Source organism: Moschus berezovskii, chromosome 11 (genome assembly GCF_049115385.1).
Source record: "Moschus berezovskii isolate FMDL1 chromosome 11, NW_MosBer_1.0, whole genome shotgun sequence".
Classification (NCBI taxonomy): domain Eukaryota; kingdom Metazoa; phylum Chordata; class Mammalia; order Artiodactyla; family Moschidae; genus Moschus; species Moschus berezovskii.
Window position 1 is genome coordinate 69,629,207 of NC_142470.1, and position 15,061 is coordinate 69,644,267.

The 15,061-nt window shown below is 34.5% G+C and overlaps 2 protein-coding genes across 3 annotated transcripts in view; one reads left to right on the forward strand and one right to left on the reverse strand.

The window, feature by feature from the left end:
* PPP4R3B (protein phosphatase 4 regulatory subunit 3B) overlaps window positions 1-10,736 on the forward strand; it is a 49,729-nt gene extending 38,993 nt beyond the window's left edge. The window contains exons 13-16 of one of the 2 annotated variants that reach the window (XM_055400260.2): window positions 750-889; window positions 1,293-1,456; window positions 2,883-3,085; window positions 9,107-10,736. In XM_055400260.2, the coding sequence (XP_055256235.1) occupies window positions 750-889; window positions 1,293-1,456; window positions 2,883-3,085; window positions 9,107-9,202 (603 nt within the window). In that variant the 3' untranslated portion in view covers window positions 9,203-10,736. Of the gene's footprint in view, window positions 1-749; window positions 890-1,271; window positions 1,457-2,882; window positions 3,086-9,106 lie in introns of both variants that reach the window. The other variant, XM_055400259.2, reaches the window with a different exon arrangement.
* CFAP36 (cilia and flagella associated protein 36) overlaps window positions 4,452-15,061 on the reverse strand; it is a 41,893-nt gene continuing 31,283 nt past the window's right edge. The window contains exons 8-10 of the mRNA XM_055400263.2: window positions 13,810-13,904; window positions 13,471-13,620; window positions 4,452-13,019 (exon numbers count right to left, since the gene is read on the reverse strand). Of these exons, the coding sequence (XP_055256238.2) occupies window positions 12,918-13,019; window positions 13,471-13,620; window positions 13,810-13,904 (347 nt within the window). The 3' untranslated portion in view covers window positions 4,452-12,917. The remainder of the gene's footprint in view (window positions 13,020-13,470; window positions 13,621-13,809; window positions 13,905-15,061) is intronic.

A 15,061-nucleotide genomic window follows, 5' to 3' on the forward strand; every position in this document is an offset into this window, starting at 1 on the left:
TTTAAAGAAACAGCATGTATACTTTAGTCCTGGATCACAACCTGTTTTTAATAATGAGGTTGCTCTTCACCATGCATCTGCATTGATCGCTTAAAATCATTCATTAAGAATTTAGAATTTATTACTATTGGTCTAGAGAACTGGAAATACACAGGAGGAAGTCAAGTTGTTTTATCAGATATGTGTATGTGATATAGTTGGAGGAATCTGTTTATTTTTTAGTAAGAATTATCTTACTTTGATAGTTAAACCAGGAGTCATTAAGTAGTATCTTTCAGTGTTTTTTGAAAACATAATTTCAAAATTGATTTCTAACTAGGTGTGCACTCTTGATCAGGCCATCTAGTCTCTCATAACCTCAATTTTCCCTTTCTGTAAAATAGGGATAATAATGCCTATTTCATAGAATTGTTATGAGAGTCAAGTGAAATTGTATGTGAAAGTGCTTATTTTAAGTTGTAAAGTACTATTATGTAAATGCAAAAAATAAATAGGTGATATAAAGTAAATACATTTATGTTTCAAATGTTCTTTATAGTCTCCCAGAAGGACTTCAGGGAATTGCTTCTTTTTTTTACCAAGTTTTCTTTGAAGTCCTGGCTCATGTATAAAGAAACTAGGACATTTATTTTTGGAAGGTGATTTGAAAAACCTTTTTTTTGATCAACTTTGGAACTATAAAAAAAATTTTTTTAAGTTTTTCTTCTAGCAAGTATTATATTTGAAATATAAATTTTGTGCTTATACAGGAAGATATCAAGTCTCTTACTGCACATATAGTTGAAAACTTTTATAAAGCACTTGAATCGATTGAATATGTTCAGACATTCAAAGGATTGAAGACTAAATATGAGCAAGAAAAAGACAGACAAAATCAGAAACTGAACAGGTATTTTTTAAGTATATTACATTTACAGCCTATAAAATTGTGTTCAAAGCCATATGTAGTTTGATCTTACATACGAAATTTACCCAGGAATTTTCTTTCTATCATTAGAAAATACAGGGTTGTATAGAAGGGTAAGCTGTTCTCCCTGCCCTGAATTCCTTATATAAAAAATTACTGCTCCATATCTTAACTCAAGATAAATTTTTAGGTTAGTGTACAAACATCCTTGGAGTGTTCTCTGGTTACATATTCTTTCACAACTGGTTATAAGTTATACTCAGTTAAAATTATTTCATCTCCTCTTGGTTATACATATTACTCTCATTTAAACTGGTCAGGAATTTTAAGTCGTTACTCAATACTTGTGATATATTTCTTACAGTGTACCATCTATATTACGTAGTAACAGATTTCGCAGAGATGCAAAGGCGTTGGAAGAGGATGAAGAAATGTGGTTTAATGAAGATGATGAGGAGGAAGGAAAAACAGTTGTTGCACCAGTGGAAAAATCTAAGGCAGAAGATGATTTTCCAGATAGTTATGAAAAATTCATGGAGACTAAAAAAGGTATTACAGTGTTGAATTTTTGATTAGCTCATTCTCTTATTTAGTATAGAAATTATATAGTTCCTTGTGAGGGTGTGATCAGTTTTAAAGCATGAAAGACATGAATTTTATGCTAAGTAAAAACCTTTTAAATAAAATTATCGCTTTTTTTAAATCTGATTTTTCAAAACATTTCTCATGTTTAAAGCATTTTTCTTGAAACTTGCTCTTTTGTGATGCTCTTCATTTGCTATTTAGAAATTGCATTGTCTGTTTATACTTTGCCTTCTATGAACAGTTATGGCTTTATGTTTATACTGAAGTCTCCAATAATGATAGAGATCACAGAGATCCAAAGAAACTTTCCAGTGCACGCTGTCATTTACAGCTGAGGAAACCAAGCTTAAAGAGAGAAGTACTTTACTCTTTGAAATTTTTTAATTGTTAATAAAACTTTCATAAAGATAAAATGTCGAGAGGAAATGTAATAGTAAAATTTCCTGTCTTTCAAATATGTTTAACTTGTCTGTAAAACTAAGATCTTACTAGTGTTTTTCAAAAGAAGCAATCACTTTTAATTCTATAACTTGAGAAATTACCACTATTAATTTAAATGTTTCAAAAAATTTATATCTTGAAGGGCAAAAGCACTTCCTAGGCTTTATGTAAGTTTGTGATTTTGAATGTTAGATTTTTCTTAAGGCATTTCTCACGAGTTAGTGTTTCATTAATTTCTTACTACATTTTCCTTGAAACTCTTCTTACCAGCCTCATTCATTTTCTACCTACTGCTGCCATAAGTTCTGTTTACTTCAGCCTGGGGGAGCAAATAACCTGTGAAAATGTCCTAAGAAGCAGGTACCTTTTGGTAGCCAAATTCTTTTTTTTACTCATTACACCCACTGCCCTGACTACTGTCAAAAGAGGCAGTGAGGCAATACCTGAAGTACTGCATAAGAATCATATATAAAAATAGTAGCAGCCAGATATTAAAAGATAGTGGACACCCTTGTCATAAAGGAAACAGACAAAGGAACCTGGAATATTCAGAAAATAAATAAGCATGATCATAATCATTTTCTTTAGGCATTTTTGACTTGTGAGAGAGATTATTAGGTTTTCATGAGTATGGAAGTGTAGATTCAATGAGTGGACGCTTTAGAGAGACAGTTAAAAAAGAGAGAAACAGTAAGTGAGATCTTGGAAGGGTCCTAGATAGAGCAGTGGAGAATTCTAGGGTAGGGTGGCTAATCAGTTACCTGATTCTTAAAGTCTTTTCTAACCCTGGGATTTCTAAGATGACAGCTAATGAAGACGCATCACTGTACTCATCATGCTCTGCCCTCTTAGTTCTTACAAAAAAGCAAAAGTTTTAAATTATTCTTTTCAGATGCTTTGACTTAGCAATATTTACCAACAAAGATTCAAATATTTATGTTTGCTTTAGCAAAGGAAAGTGAAGATAAGGAAAACCTTCCAAAAAGGACATCTTCTGGTGGCTTCAAATTTACTTTCTCCCACTCCACCAGTGCTGCTAATGGAACAAACAGTACAAACAGCAAATCTGTGGTGGCTCAGACACCACCAGCAAGTTCTAATGGATCCTCTTCCAAAACTACAAACTTGGCCACATCCGTAACAGCCACCAAGGTATGTGAAACTGCTCTACACACAAACAAACTTTGCTGTTTTCATCTGTAAAATTATTTCATGTTTCCTGAAGAAAACTGGATAATAAAAATAATTTCAAAGAAGAAAAAAAGTTGCACACATTGTCATAAGAAAATGACTGCTAACATCTGACTGATTGTTCTTTAGGTGTGTGGGTTTATCTGACACAGTTATGGTCTTTGTATAAGCACAGTTTTGTATCCTGCTTTTAATTGTTATAAGAATTTTTCTATGTTATTAAAACATTGTTGGTGACTAGAATTTCATTTTATTTAGCTGTATCATAGTATTTGTAAGTGTCCCCTGCCCCCACCAGTACTTTGGAGCACATAAGTCGATTCCAGTATTTCACTGACTACTGCTGCTGTTGCATTTTATTTTCTTGGATAGATGAGTAAAATGTTTTCGAACATACTGTCGAATTCCTCTCCAGAAAGACTACACCAGTTAGTTACCTAAGCATTGTATGCGTGTGCTGGCTCACTGCCGCTTTGGCAGTGTCATCATAATGATTCTTGACTCATTCGGTAGCAGAACACTGTTAATATGTATCTCATTCCCCAGTTGTGTCTTTCCTTACTAGTAGAGCTGAATATTAGCCTTTTTGATTTGCTTATCTGTTTGTCTCTTTATAGTCTTGCCTTTTTTAAAATTGGTTTGTTATTTTAGTGAGTGAGTCTTTAAGAATATTAATAACCTTTTTGTCATTCACAGAGCAAATGTATTTCCCAATGGTTATTACCTTTTTTATGTAAAATAGTTTAAATTGTATATAAAATGTTTTTATTTCCTTTATGTTATCATTATATGTAAAATATCCTTTTCCCCAAAAAGGAGTGGCTTAAAAATAAAAAGGCATTAATATAGGACAACTTTAGTATAAGCGTAGAAGGACAAGAGAAGACCATAGTCACAAACCTAAATGAAGTCAAACTTGTTTTAAACACAAAGTACAAGTCTGAGTTTATTTTTTTTTTTTTTTTACAAAAATGTAGAATCTTTCTTAATTATTTGTATCATGGTGGGTTCTTGACTAAATATCACAGAAATAGCATTTTCAATGGGATTCTTCTGTTTTGTAAAACACAGTTTATGTTATGGAACAAGAATTTTTAAGTTTTCATTTTTTTGATAGGACAGTTTAGTGTAATATTGTGACACTACATTAAGAATATTATATTGTTTGGATTCAGATCTTGACTCTGCATCTTTTTAGCTGTTTAATCTCTCCAGGCTTTAGTTTCCTCATTTTAAATAGCAATAAATCAGTACCTGTGAAGATTAAATTATTCAATACATGTAAAGAGCTTAGAACACTATTTGGCACACCTCAATATATACTAGCTTTTCTTTTTTTTTTTTAAGTCAAAGTAACATATGTACTTGCTTTTAAAAGGCAAATAGTATTAAAATTATTGGGGAAAAAACAGTCCTCTTTTCCTCTCCACAGAGAAAGCTTGGATCTCTTCTGTAAATACCTGTTTCTTCTATTTCTAAACAGTGTGCTAAGACTGCCATATTATTTTACCACTCCTTACCACATCCTCACCCTTATTATTCTCTGTATCACAATTTTTGGTTAAAACAATATTTGATAATCTTATAGCTATAACAATGTAAGTATTTTTATTCATTTTTTTCTGCTCTATTTTTCTATAGTGTATTTTGCTTTGCAACTTCTTTTTTTACATTAATTGCCACCATTTTTTCATTCGTTACAACAGTTATGTGCCTCTTACTCAAGTTAGTTTCCACAGTCTCTTCCTTGGAGATGTCTCTCTTGAAGACTCCCATCTTGTCCCAGCCTGAATTGGTTGCTCTCTAGACTTGCTGCACAGCTGTTGTCTTAAGACTGCCTCTGCCATCACCCTAATACTTCCTTTGCCTTTCTTTTTTCTTACATTGACTGTTTCCTGGATCTCAAGTCTCTGTTCTCTTTCTTGATTTTCCATTTCATTTTATTGGAGCGTACCCTCTCTGTTTCCTGAGAAAAGGATTCCATGAGAGATAAAGTATAAGACCTGGCACATAGGAAGATGTCATTATTGTATACCCATACTTGATTGACAGTTTAACTGAATGTAGAAGGAACCAAATTAGAAATAATTTTCTTCCAAAAATTTGAAGACATTGCTGCCAAGAAATCCAGAGACATTCTTATTCCTAATTCTTTGTTGGAAGCATTTGGGGTTTTATCCCTGAGTTCTGAAACTTAACAACGAAATACTTTGGGCTTTCTCAAATAAAAGTCATGACCTTTAGTTTGGGGACACTATATTCTTTCATTATAGCTTTCTGTTTGGATATTGTGCCTTGTTAATTTATCTTATAATATTTATAATTTTCCTCTCCATTTACTCATTTTTTTTAATGGTTCTATTCGCTGGGTTGTCTCCCTGAGTTTCCAGTTTATTATCCTTCCAGATAATTTTTTATTTATGAATAAGCAAAATCAAGTGCAAGCACAAATACTTATTTCACCCTTATGACACTAACAGCAGATTGCCACATACATTTGATCTTACACTTTTTGGGGGAACAGGTAGAAAAATAACAATTGTTTTTAGAAAACAAGTTAATTGTTCAGTCACTCAAGACTGTCACAAAAATTTGATATTAAGCAAGATAGGAGCTCACAGAGTAAAGCACTAGTTATATTGTCTCTCAACCTTTTTTCAACAAACTGACCACATTTCTAAGTGAAGGCAAATTCTTTATCACCAGTGGTCCTTTAAAAACATTTTCACCATCATTGTTTTTCATGTGTCCAGAAAACTGATTCAGAGATAGATAAGTTCTTTTTTAGATTGTTTTCCATTATAGGTTATTATAAGATTGAATATACTCCCTGTGCTATACAGTAGGTCCTTGTTGATTATCTGTTTTACATATAGTATTGTGTATATGTTAATCCCAGACTCCTCTAATTTATCCTCTCCCTCCTCCCTTTCCCCTTTGGTAATCATAATTTTCTTTTCTATGTCTGTGAGTCTGTTTCTGTTTTGTAAGTAAGTTCATTTGTATCATTCTTCTAGATTTCATGTATAAGCAATACCATGTTTGTTTTTCTGATTTCACTTCATATGATAATCTCTAGGTCTATCCATGTTGCTGCAAATGGCATTATTTCATTCTTTTTTATAGCTGATTAATATACCACTGTGTATGAATACCACATCTTCTTTATCCAGTCATCTGCTGATGGATACTTAGGTTGCTTCCATGTCTTGCCTATTGTAAATTGTGCTGCTCTGGACATTGGGGTGCAAGGATCTTTTTGAATTATAGTTTGGTCAGAATATATGCCCAGGAGTGAGCTTTCTGTATCCTATGGTAATTCTAGTTTTTTAAGGAACCCCTCCATACTGTTCTCCATAGTGGATGCACCAATTTACATTACCACCAATACCGTAAGCAGGTTCCTTTTTCTCCACACCCTCTCCAGCATTTATTATGTGTAGACTTTTTTTGATGATGGCCATTCTGACCAGAGGAGGTAATATCTCGTTGTAGTTTTGATTTGCATTTCTCTAATAATTAAACAACATTGAGCATCTTTTCACGTGCCTGTTGGCCATCTGTATGTCTTCTTTGGAGAAGCGTCTATTTAGATCTTCTGCCCTATTTTTAATAGGGTTGTTTTTTTTTTTTATGTTGCCTTGAACAGTTTATTAATTTGGGATTTTAACCCCTTATTGGTCATATCATTTACAAATATTTCCTCCCATTCAATAAGTTGTCTTTTCATCTTTGCTTTGCAAAAGCTTTTAAGTTTAATTAGGTCCCATTCGTCTATTTTTGCTTTGTTTTAGGAAACTGATCCAAAAAAATAATGTCATAGAGTATTCTGCCTTTGTTTTTATCTAGGAGTTTTATAGTATTTGGCCTTACATTTAGGTCTTTAATCCATTTCAAGTTTATTTTTGTATATGGTATTAAAAAACATTCTGATTTCATTTAAAACGTGTTTATTTAAAAGAATTTATTTGTCCCTTTTCACCCTGGCATCTTACCCTGCCTGCCCTTCACTGTGTCCAAAGTCCTGAAATACAGAACCTTTCTGGCTCCTTTTCCTTACGGTTGTTGGTGGTGGGCGAGCTGGAATCTCCTGGTGGGAGATCTCCTGGTGGGGGTGGGCATGCAGTAGGGGAATGAATTATAGAATTGAGGACTCAGTTGTCTGTTTCACTGACTCCACTGTTAACTATCTTCTCTGCTTTCCCTAGTATTTTGGTACTCTTTCTACTCTTTTCTGGGACTAAGATGAATCAGTTTGCTTCCTTCTCATTTCTATATTCTCCTGAAATACTTCTTTCTTGACTTTGTTCTCCATTAAAAATGAGTTTTGCCTCTCTGAATTATTTTTCCAAAAATGCCTTGACATTTAGAGAGTATAATCCCTGGGAAAGCAGTCCAACAAGGAATTTAACTTTGGTGATGTATCTGTACCATGGAATACTAGAGTTTAAAAGAATGATATAGAACTTTGTGTACTAACATTGAAAACTGATATTTATTTTAAAACAACATTTATAGTTGTATATGAAAAGTCTGGAACCTATCAAATTCTTGACAGTATGCATCTGTGGATTTATAGTTCCTTTTACTTCCAATATTTCTTATTTTGTATTTTTATTCTTTCTGTATGCTAAACATGATTTTTAAATGTATAATGAGTTTATGGTATGTATATGTGTAGATAATAGAGATAAAATTGAAAAATTGTGTAGCTGAGTGTTTCAGACAGAATATTTATTGATCTTACACCAAAAATTATTTTTAATTGTTAATCTTTTGGAACTGAAATGTGTGTACCTTGTGATATATAGGATTAAAAGCATAATTAAAACTTTCATTTGCTGTCATTCCTGTGACTATCAGACTGGTGCCTTTTGTACTGTAATTATGTCTTCTACCTCTTACCTCCACTTGTCCAACTTGTTTAACTAGAAACCAAATAACAGATAATAATAATTATGGTAATAGTAGCTAATATCAATTAGCAAATAGTAACTACATACCAAGCACTGTACCAAGGGCTTTATAAGTTAAATTTAGCCATACTGTTTCTTGCTTATCCAAATTAAGATGTGTGTGTTATCAAGCTGAGAAAGAAGCAGAAAGATGCTCACTTATATAAGTTTTATGTGGTTCAGACTTTCTGATAACTGATTCTAGCTGCTCAGAGCCCTTTGTTGATAAATATTGCAGTGCTTCAATTATATTCTGGTAAAGTGTTAATGCCAGATGCCTGGATTCTTTAGGTATGAAGCTACTTAGGTCTGAAATATGACTTTATTTCTGTCGTATTTGCTTATCCTATGGAGATCTTAAGGGTTTGAACTAGATGTAGTGTATAAGTTTCATGGGATTGGCTCATATTAATGCATACCTGAGGACATATAATTTTCTGGGTAAAGTATCCAGAGCTTTAATAGAATTTTCAAAGGGGTCCATTACTCATGAAAGGTCCAACGCCTGAGATACTGCATCCTTTTCTTTTGGATAGAGCTAGCCCTCAATTTTTTAGTCATTAGTTTTTAGAAACCATTTCATGTGTTTATTATGTCAGCCATTTTAAAGTATTTTTCAAAAGCAGAACAAAAACAATGACGTGTACTTAGTGATGAAATACATACATGAGGAAGAGACTGAAAGGAGACTCCTTGTCACTGGCTGGCTATCCTCTCTAGTTTAAGATTAGAGAAGTGAACTAGTTTACCTCCAAGGTCTTTCCAGCTCCAAATGTCATGATTCTTTGTGAGTCCTACTGTTTGGGAGATAAGTTATTTTTCACAGTGCAATTCTGCTGGATTATCCTGAGCCAAGTAAAAAAGTTGAGGGTAATTTAAGAATGCCACCAATTGTACATACTAAGATATCAAGTAGTTCCTTTATCAAACTCAGTAATAATCTGTTTCAGATACAATAATATGTGATTAGTTTAGAAAAATGACTTTTAGTTACATATGTTAAAAATTTTTTTTTATTCTTCACTAGGGAAGTTTGGTTGGTTTAGTGGATTATCCAGATGATGAAGAGGACGAGGAAGAGGAAGAAACATCTCCCAGGAAAAGACCTCGTCTTGGCTCATAAAATATTTACTGGGGCCCCTCAACATGTGGTTGAACAAAAATGCTGCAACTGTTCAATGAGCTGAAAATCTGAATCAGAAAGCTTTCTCACTTGAACTTATAAGTATACAAGGAATAGCAAAAGACACTCAGTATATCAGCTGGGAGAGTTTAGTTCTGTAAAAAAACACAAAAACAGGCTTCCCAGGAACTTGATCGCTTGCTAGTAATTAAGAGATTTGCCCTTCAGGATGTCAAAAAAAAAAGTTAGTAACCTGGGAGGTAGCTTCTCAGCAAGGAAACTCTCAGGTTTGGGGATGGTTTAGGGAAGGGATAAAGTTGATAAGGTATTATTAATGCAGGGTTGCTCCAGGGGGGTTTCTGATCTAGAAACAATTATAAAACTTCAGTTGCAAACCCAATAACATTACTTGTATAATGGTGCTGGCCATGTTGTTCTTTTAATCAGTTGCCTCTAACTTTTATGGAAAACATTCAGCTGTCATTAAAAAATGAAGTTAAGCTGTTGGGACCATTTCTTTGAAGATCTAACCGAAATTCAGCCTTATTGGTAGTTGGAGGGAAATACACCCTGTGTTACAGCACATGTTGAGTTTTCTCCATCAGGAAATTTCAGTGTGTATTTTGATGAAAACAAGCTGGATTAAAATGGACAGTTTTGTTACTGTAACTTTAAAATCAGCACTTTTAGAGATAACAGATGCCAAGAATCAGTACAGTAGTATTCCAAAGTGATTTTCTCTAGAAACGGGAGTATATTGAACAGAACATTTTCAACTGCCTACCAGTACAATCTTTTGTGGAAGATACTTTAAAGTCACTTTCTACTTCGTTAGTAAAGTTTTCAACTGCAGGCAAGTTTTAAGGTGTAATTTATAAAGACTAACATACAAAGAATAGTGCTGAATTAAGTGGCATTTAATATCTACAGGCCATTTTGGTCCAAGGAGTTACTTCAGTGTCAGTCAGTATGCAGCACCTGAAGCTTTTCCATAAACAAGGGTGTAATATGAAAGCTGCTTTTTTTTTTTTTTAAGAATAAAAGCACATTCCATGTACGAAAATGAATTTAAAATAATAAACTGAGGCAAACAGTTAAGAGGTTTTATTTTTAGAACAGCGAGTTAACTAAATATTTTAATGTTAGTTTGCTCATCTGTGATCTGAGATCATGCTGAAGTGAGAAAAACATCCCCCAAACTATAATACACTGGGGGGGAAAAAAAGACTAAAATTAGTAATTCCAGCTACAGTCTTCAGATCACCCTTGTAATGTGTTATGGGTCCATTTTTCCTGGAATAGCTTAAACTGAAGCAGCTTCCCCTGTTTTGGAGATTTTGTAGTTAATTTTAATTTTGGCTATTGTTTGGAAGATGGGCTGTTGTGTAGATATGAAGTATAGTTTTTCCATAAAACAGATGTTTATTTTGTATTAAAAATACCACTGTACTTGTTTTACACCATTTGTATACATGTGGTGATATTAATGCTGACCTGTAAAATTCAGGAATTAAAATGTGACCCTGTAATTCTATGGTCGTTGCTTTTGTTTGGTTTGTTGTAAATATAAGTAAACTCCATTTTGAGTTATGTTCATTTTACAGTTTTTTTTTAAAGCCAGTATGTTTTCCATAGATATTTATTATAATAGACCACTGTGTCATAATACCAATCTGAATGAAAGAATTCTAAACAAACAGAGGCCAACCTCACATTAAATATCACTGATACTAAGAGAAGGTATACCTTGGGTCCTAAAGTCCTAGCACCGTAGGATCACAGCATGGGGGCAGTAGCTCCTCTTTCATTAAAGGTGCATATAATGGAAATTCCACCTCGTCACAGTCAAGTGACTCAGGATAACTTAAACAAAGATCAGTAAAGTTACTACAGGAAAACATTTTCTTTCAAGCAAGTTTTATCAGGCCCCTTCCCTTTTCTTAGTTCTTGTTAAATTTCCCCTTAGAATCTAAGAAGCCCAGCCTTAAAACATTTCCCTTTCTACTCTTGACTCTTCCTGGTAAAGTAAGTTTGAGTTCCAGCAGGAAGTTTTATCTTTATCTTAGGAAGTTTTTCTTTCTGAAGAACTGCCACAGGTGAAACGTGAAGCATCATTATCATAGGAACCTTTTCTTATAGCATAATTGTGAATATTTTCTTGAATTACAGGAAAACACTTCCATGGTACAGATGCTCAGCCACAGTGAAATGAGAGCAAGACTTAAAAATATCGCTTGAAAGAATAACTTTAAGATGACATATGTTAGCTGCTGTCCTAAATGACTACCCTCAGGCAGATCAAGATTTTTTATCTTTTATCTTCACTCAGTGAAGCAAGCCAGAGCCCACATTTGTATGCCTGAGGTTCTCTTAATATAGTTATCTGTAAACATGTATGCAATATAAAACCTATTTTTAATAAAAAGCTTCATGAAATAAATTTTCTGTGCTTCAATCACTAGTTTTCCACTTGTCCATGTAAGTGAAGAAAATGTGACAAATATAAAGTAAGGCTGGGTTTTCTCTGCATGTTGAAGGTTGGAACTAAGGTAATTTCGGTATCCCGTTTTGGGTGTTTTTTTTGGGGGGCCATGCCTTTGAGTGTGTGGGGTCTTAGTTCCCTGACCAGGGATGGGACCCACACCCCCTGCATTGGAAGTGTGGAGTCTTTCCCGTGGACCACCAGGGAAGTGTTAGAATCCCTTTTTAAAAGCTTATAACTATAGATATAAGGAGATAAAATGGAATTATAAATTAAACCTTGGGAGTGGCCTGTAACCAGAAAAGAAGGTGCTTATGGATGACACAAAACACAGTTTCTGAAAGGAGGGTTTCTCCTTTCAGAAACTGTGTTTTGTGTCATAGGAAATGGACTACACACCACCCCAGGATCACTTCAAACATAGAAGACTGTGTACACCCATGGCAGAGTTCCCCCTCAAAGAGTTTCAAGCAATTGTTCCTTTATCTGTTTTAATGTTGCTTTTCTAAAAAGAGTAACTGAATATTTTGAACATCCCCCACATCTACTTTTGAAGTCCTATTTGCTCCTGCCTCAATGTAGGATGCTAAATTCTGCCACAGAGAACCACTTTTGCATTACATTGATTACCCTATACCTGTTAACCCACACCTACTCAACTCACCCAATCACCACACTGCAACTACACATCTTTTTAAAATGGACATTTTGATCATGAAACTTCCCTGCTTTAAAACTTCTGTGACTTCCCACTGCCATTATAAAATCTTTAAAACTCTCACATTCCCTACAGGCCTTGCAAATTGGTACCCCACCTATCTCCAATTCCATATGCTAACCTTCTCATTGACTGCAGGATCCTGTTTATAACACTGCACTCTTCCCATCTAACACTGGCCACATGAAAGCAGCGACCCTGTCGATCTACTTGATCACTGTATCCTTAGCATGCAGCACAATGCTTATTAGCACAAACAATGAATAAATGAATGAATGCACTATCACTTAGCTTTTTATACCTTCTCTCCACAAGAGAATATTATTCAGAAATTTGTATTGAACACGTCCACATAAGTAACTGCCCACTGCCCTACACCTGAAGAGTTTAATAAAAATAATCAGCTTATATTTGCATTTATAAACACAAGTCTCTGAAACTAAACAGGTTCAGTTTAAGGGTTAAATAATTTATTTTTAAGGACTTTTGAACTGCTTGCTAAATTGCTCTTAAATTTACTTATTAATAACTTCTTCTTTAAGTTTCTCTGCAAGCAATCTCCTCTTTAGTAATGTTTGCTTCTCCTCTGCTGTCATTTCTGGTTTCTCTGTCATTTCCTTAAAAAAAAAAAAAAAAAATATTGGCTACAGCAGAAGATGGGTTCATTTGTCTAAAATTCATAGCATACTGCCTTGAACAAATAGTAAAGCATTCAGTGAACTAAAGGAAAAAAAGCCACACGTGGGCTGAGTTCCCTAAATTTCATCTTTGTAAAAAATCTCTTAGGGAAGCCTTTTAGAGGTGGTGGCTAGGGTACTGATGCTGTTCTATGATAAAATATTTCAAAAGGCTTAGGTAAAACAGCTGACCCTTCAGTGTTCAGGGCAAGTAAAGAATCATAAAATTGCTATCATTTCTACCTCACAAAACCCTAGCAACCCTTTCACTGCTGAGAAAAGACTGACTTTTCTCAGTGTAGCAGCACTACACTGACAGACTATTATGACTGCAACTACAAGAGCACATACGCTGAGAATCCCACCCACAGATGTGCAAATTTTCATATACCTCCACCTCCCCAGCAGGTTTTCCTTTCTGCTCCGAAGTTTGATTCTGCTTAGTCTTCATGTCCTTCCTCATGGACATCAATTTATCTCTCTTCTGTTTTAGATAGTGTTCTCGCTGGCGGAGCTCTTCTGTTCGAAGTGTTGATAAATTCTGGGTCAAATGAGAGCAGGAACTATTTAAATTCAAGACTGCATAATAAGTGGCACAGATACCCACTGACTGATCAAATTAGAAGCTTGAGTCCAAGACCATAACAAAAGCTGGGTGTCTGGCCATTTACAATCTTTCTAGTACTTTGTCATTTGCTCATAGTTCTTAAAAAATAATGTTTTCACTTACTGCTATTGGTCCCTCCATGCTTGTATGTTCGAAGCCAGGAATCTTCAGGCCTTTTTGTGGGAGGGAGGAAGTTTCAGGCAACATTTCCAGCTTTCCTGTCAAAGGTTGGACTGATTGATTAGCAAAATGCACTTTAACTTCTGGCAGTAATTAGAGAGACCAGTTAGAATATTATAAGAAATATTAAGTTATGCTAGATTTACCAAAATGAGCTAATGTTAATAATACTTGGGCATTTTCTCTCATTCATTCACAAGCAATGGTTCAGTGCCTCTGCTGTGCTAGGCACTGGGTGAAAACAAATAAACATGGTCTCGGGCCTCAAAGAGCTTTAACTATGGTTTCACATGAATAGGCATTTTGACAAATACCAAGCTCCTGCTGTTTGGTACTATAGCTACAAAAAGATATAATTCTTGTCTAAAGATTAGAACTATTGTATAATGTAATACAAGTTGCCATATAAACCAGGTAAAGAATCCATCTGCCAATACAGGAGATGCAGGGTTTGATCCCTGTTTCAGGAAGATCCCCTGGAGAAAGAAATGGCAACCCATTCCAGTATTCCTGCTTGGGAAATATGAACAGAGGAGCCTGGCGAGCTACAGTCCATGGGATTGCAAAGAGTCAAAAACGACCTGCTGAATAAAATGCACTAAAATCCCTTACTATGTAACTGTCTTTCAAACTTTTGCTGCAGGCAAACACTGTTAAGTGACCTTATATTTGCAGAACAATTAATACAAAGCTACAAGTAGTATCAATAATGTGTAAGTACCTCCTAAAGATAACTATAAACCTATTAAAATATTAAGAAAATGTAAAGATTTTAAAATAAGTAGAATTTGGAAGCAGATATAACATGAGCACTCAACACCTTCCAATTATTTGGTAACTGTGCCAAGAGACTGGATTAATGGTAATTGCTTTTCTGAGCCATTTTTTATTATAAGGTAGAGATTTTAAAGACAAAACATGTTCATAATAATACAGCGACTATGAAAGACAGCAAGTGAGAGCAAAGACTCACATAAAAATGATGCCAAGAACTAAAGGCATGATGGGAGAACATGATATCCATGTCTCTAAATGATTAAAAATCTTGCCAGCACAGTAAAACCAGAAATTGAACTTTGCATGAGCAAGAAATTTGCCCAAGAACCACTGTTTAGCACGGGGTGAGCAGACTGACTGTAGGGCCAAGGAGGTTAGAGGAAAAGTTCTTCGGGCTCTTGGACTGAAAGGGAAGTTT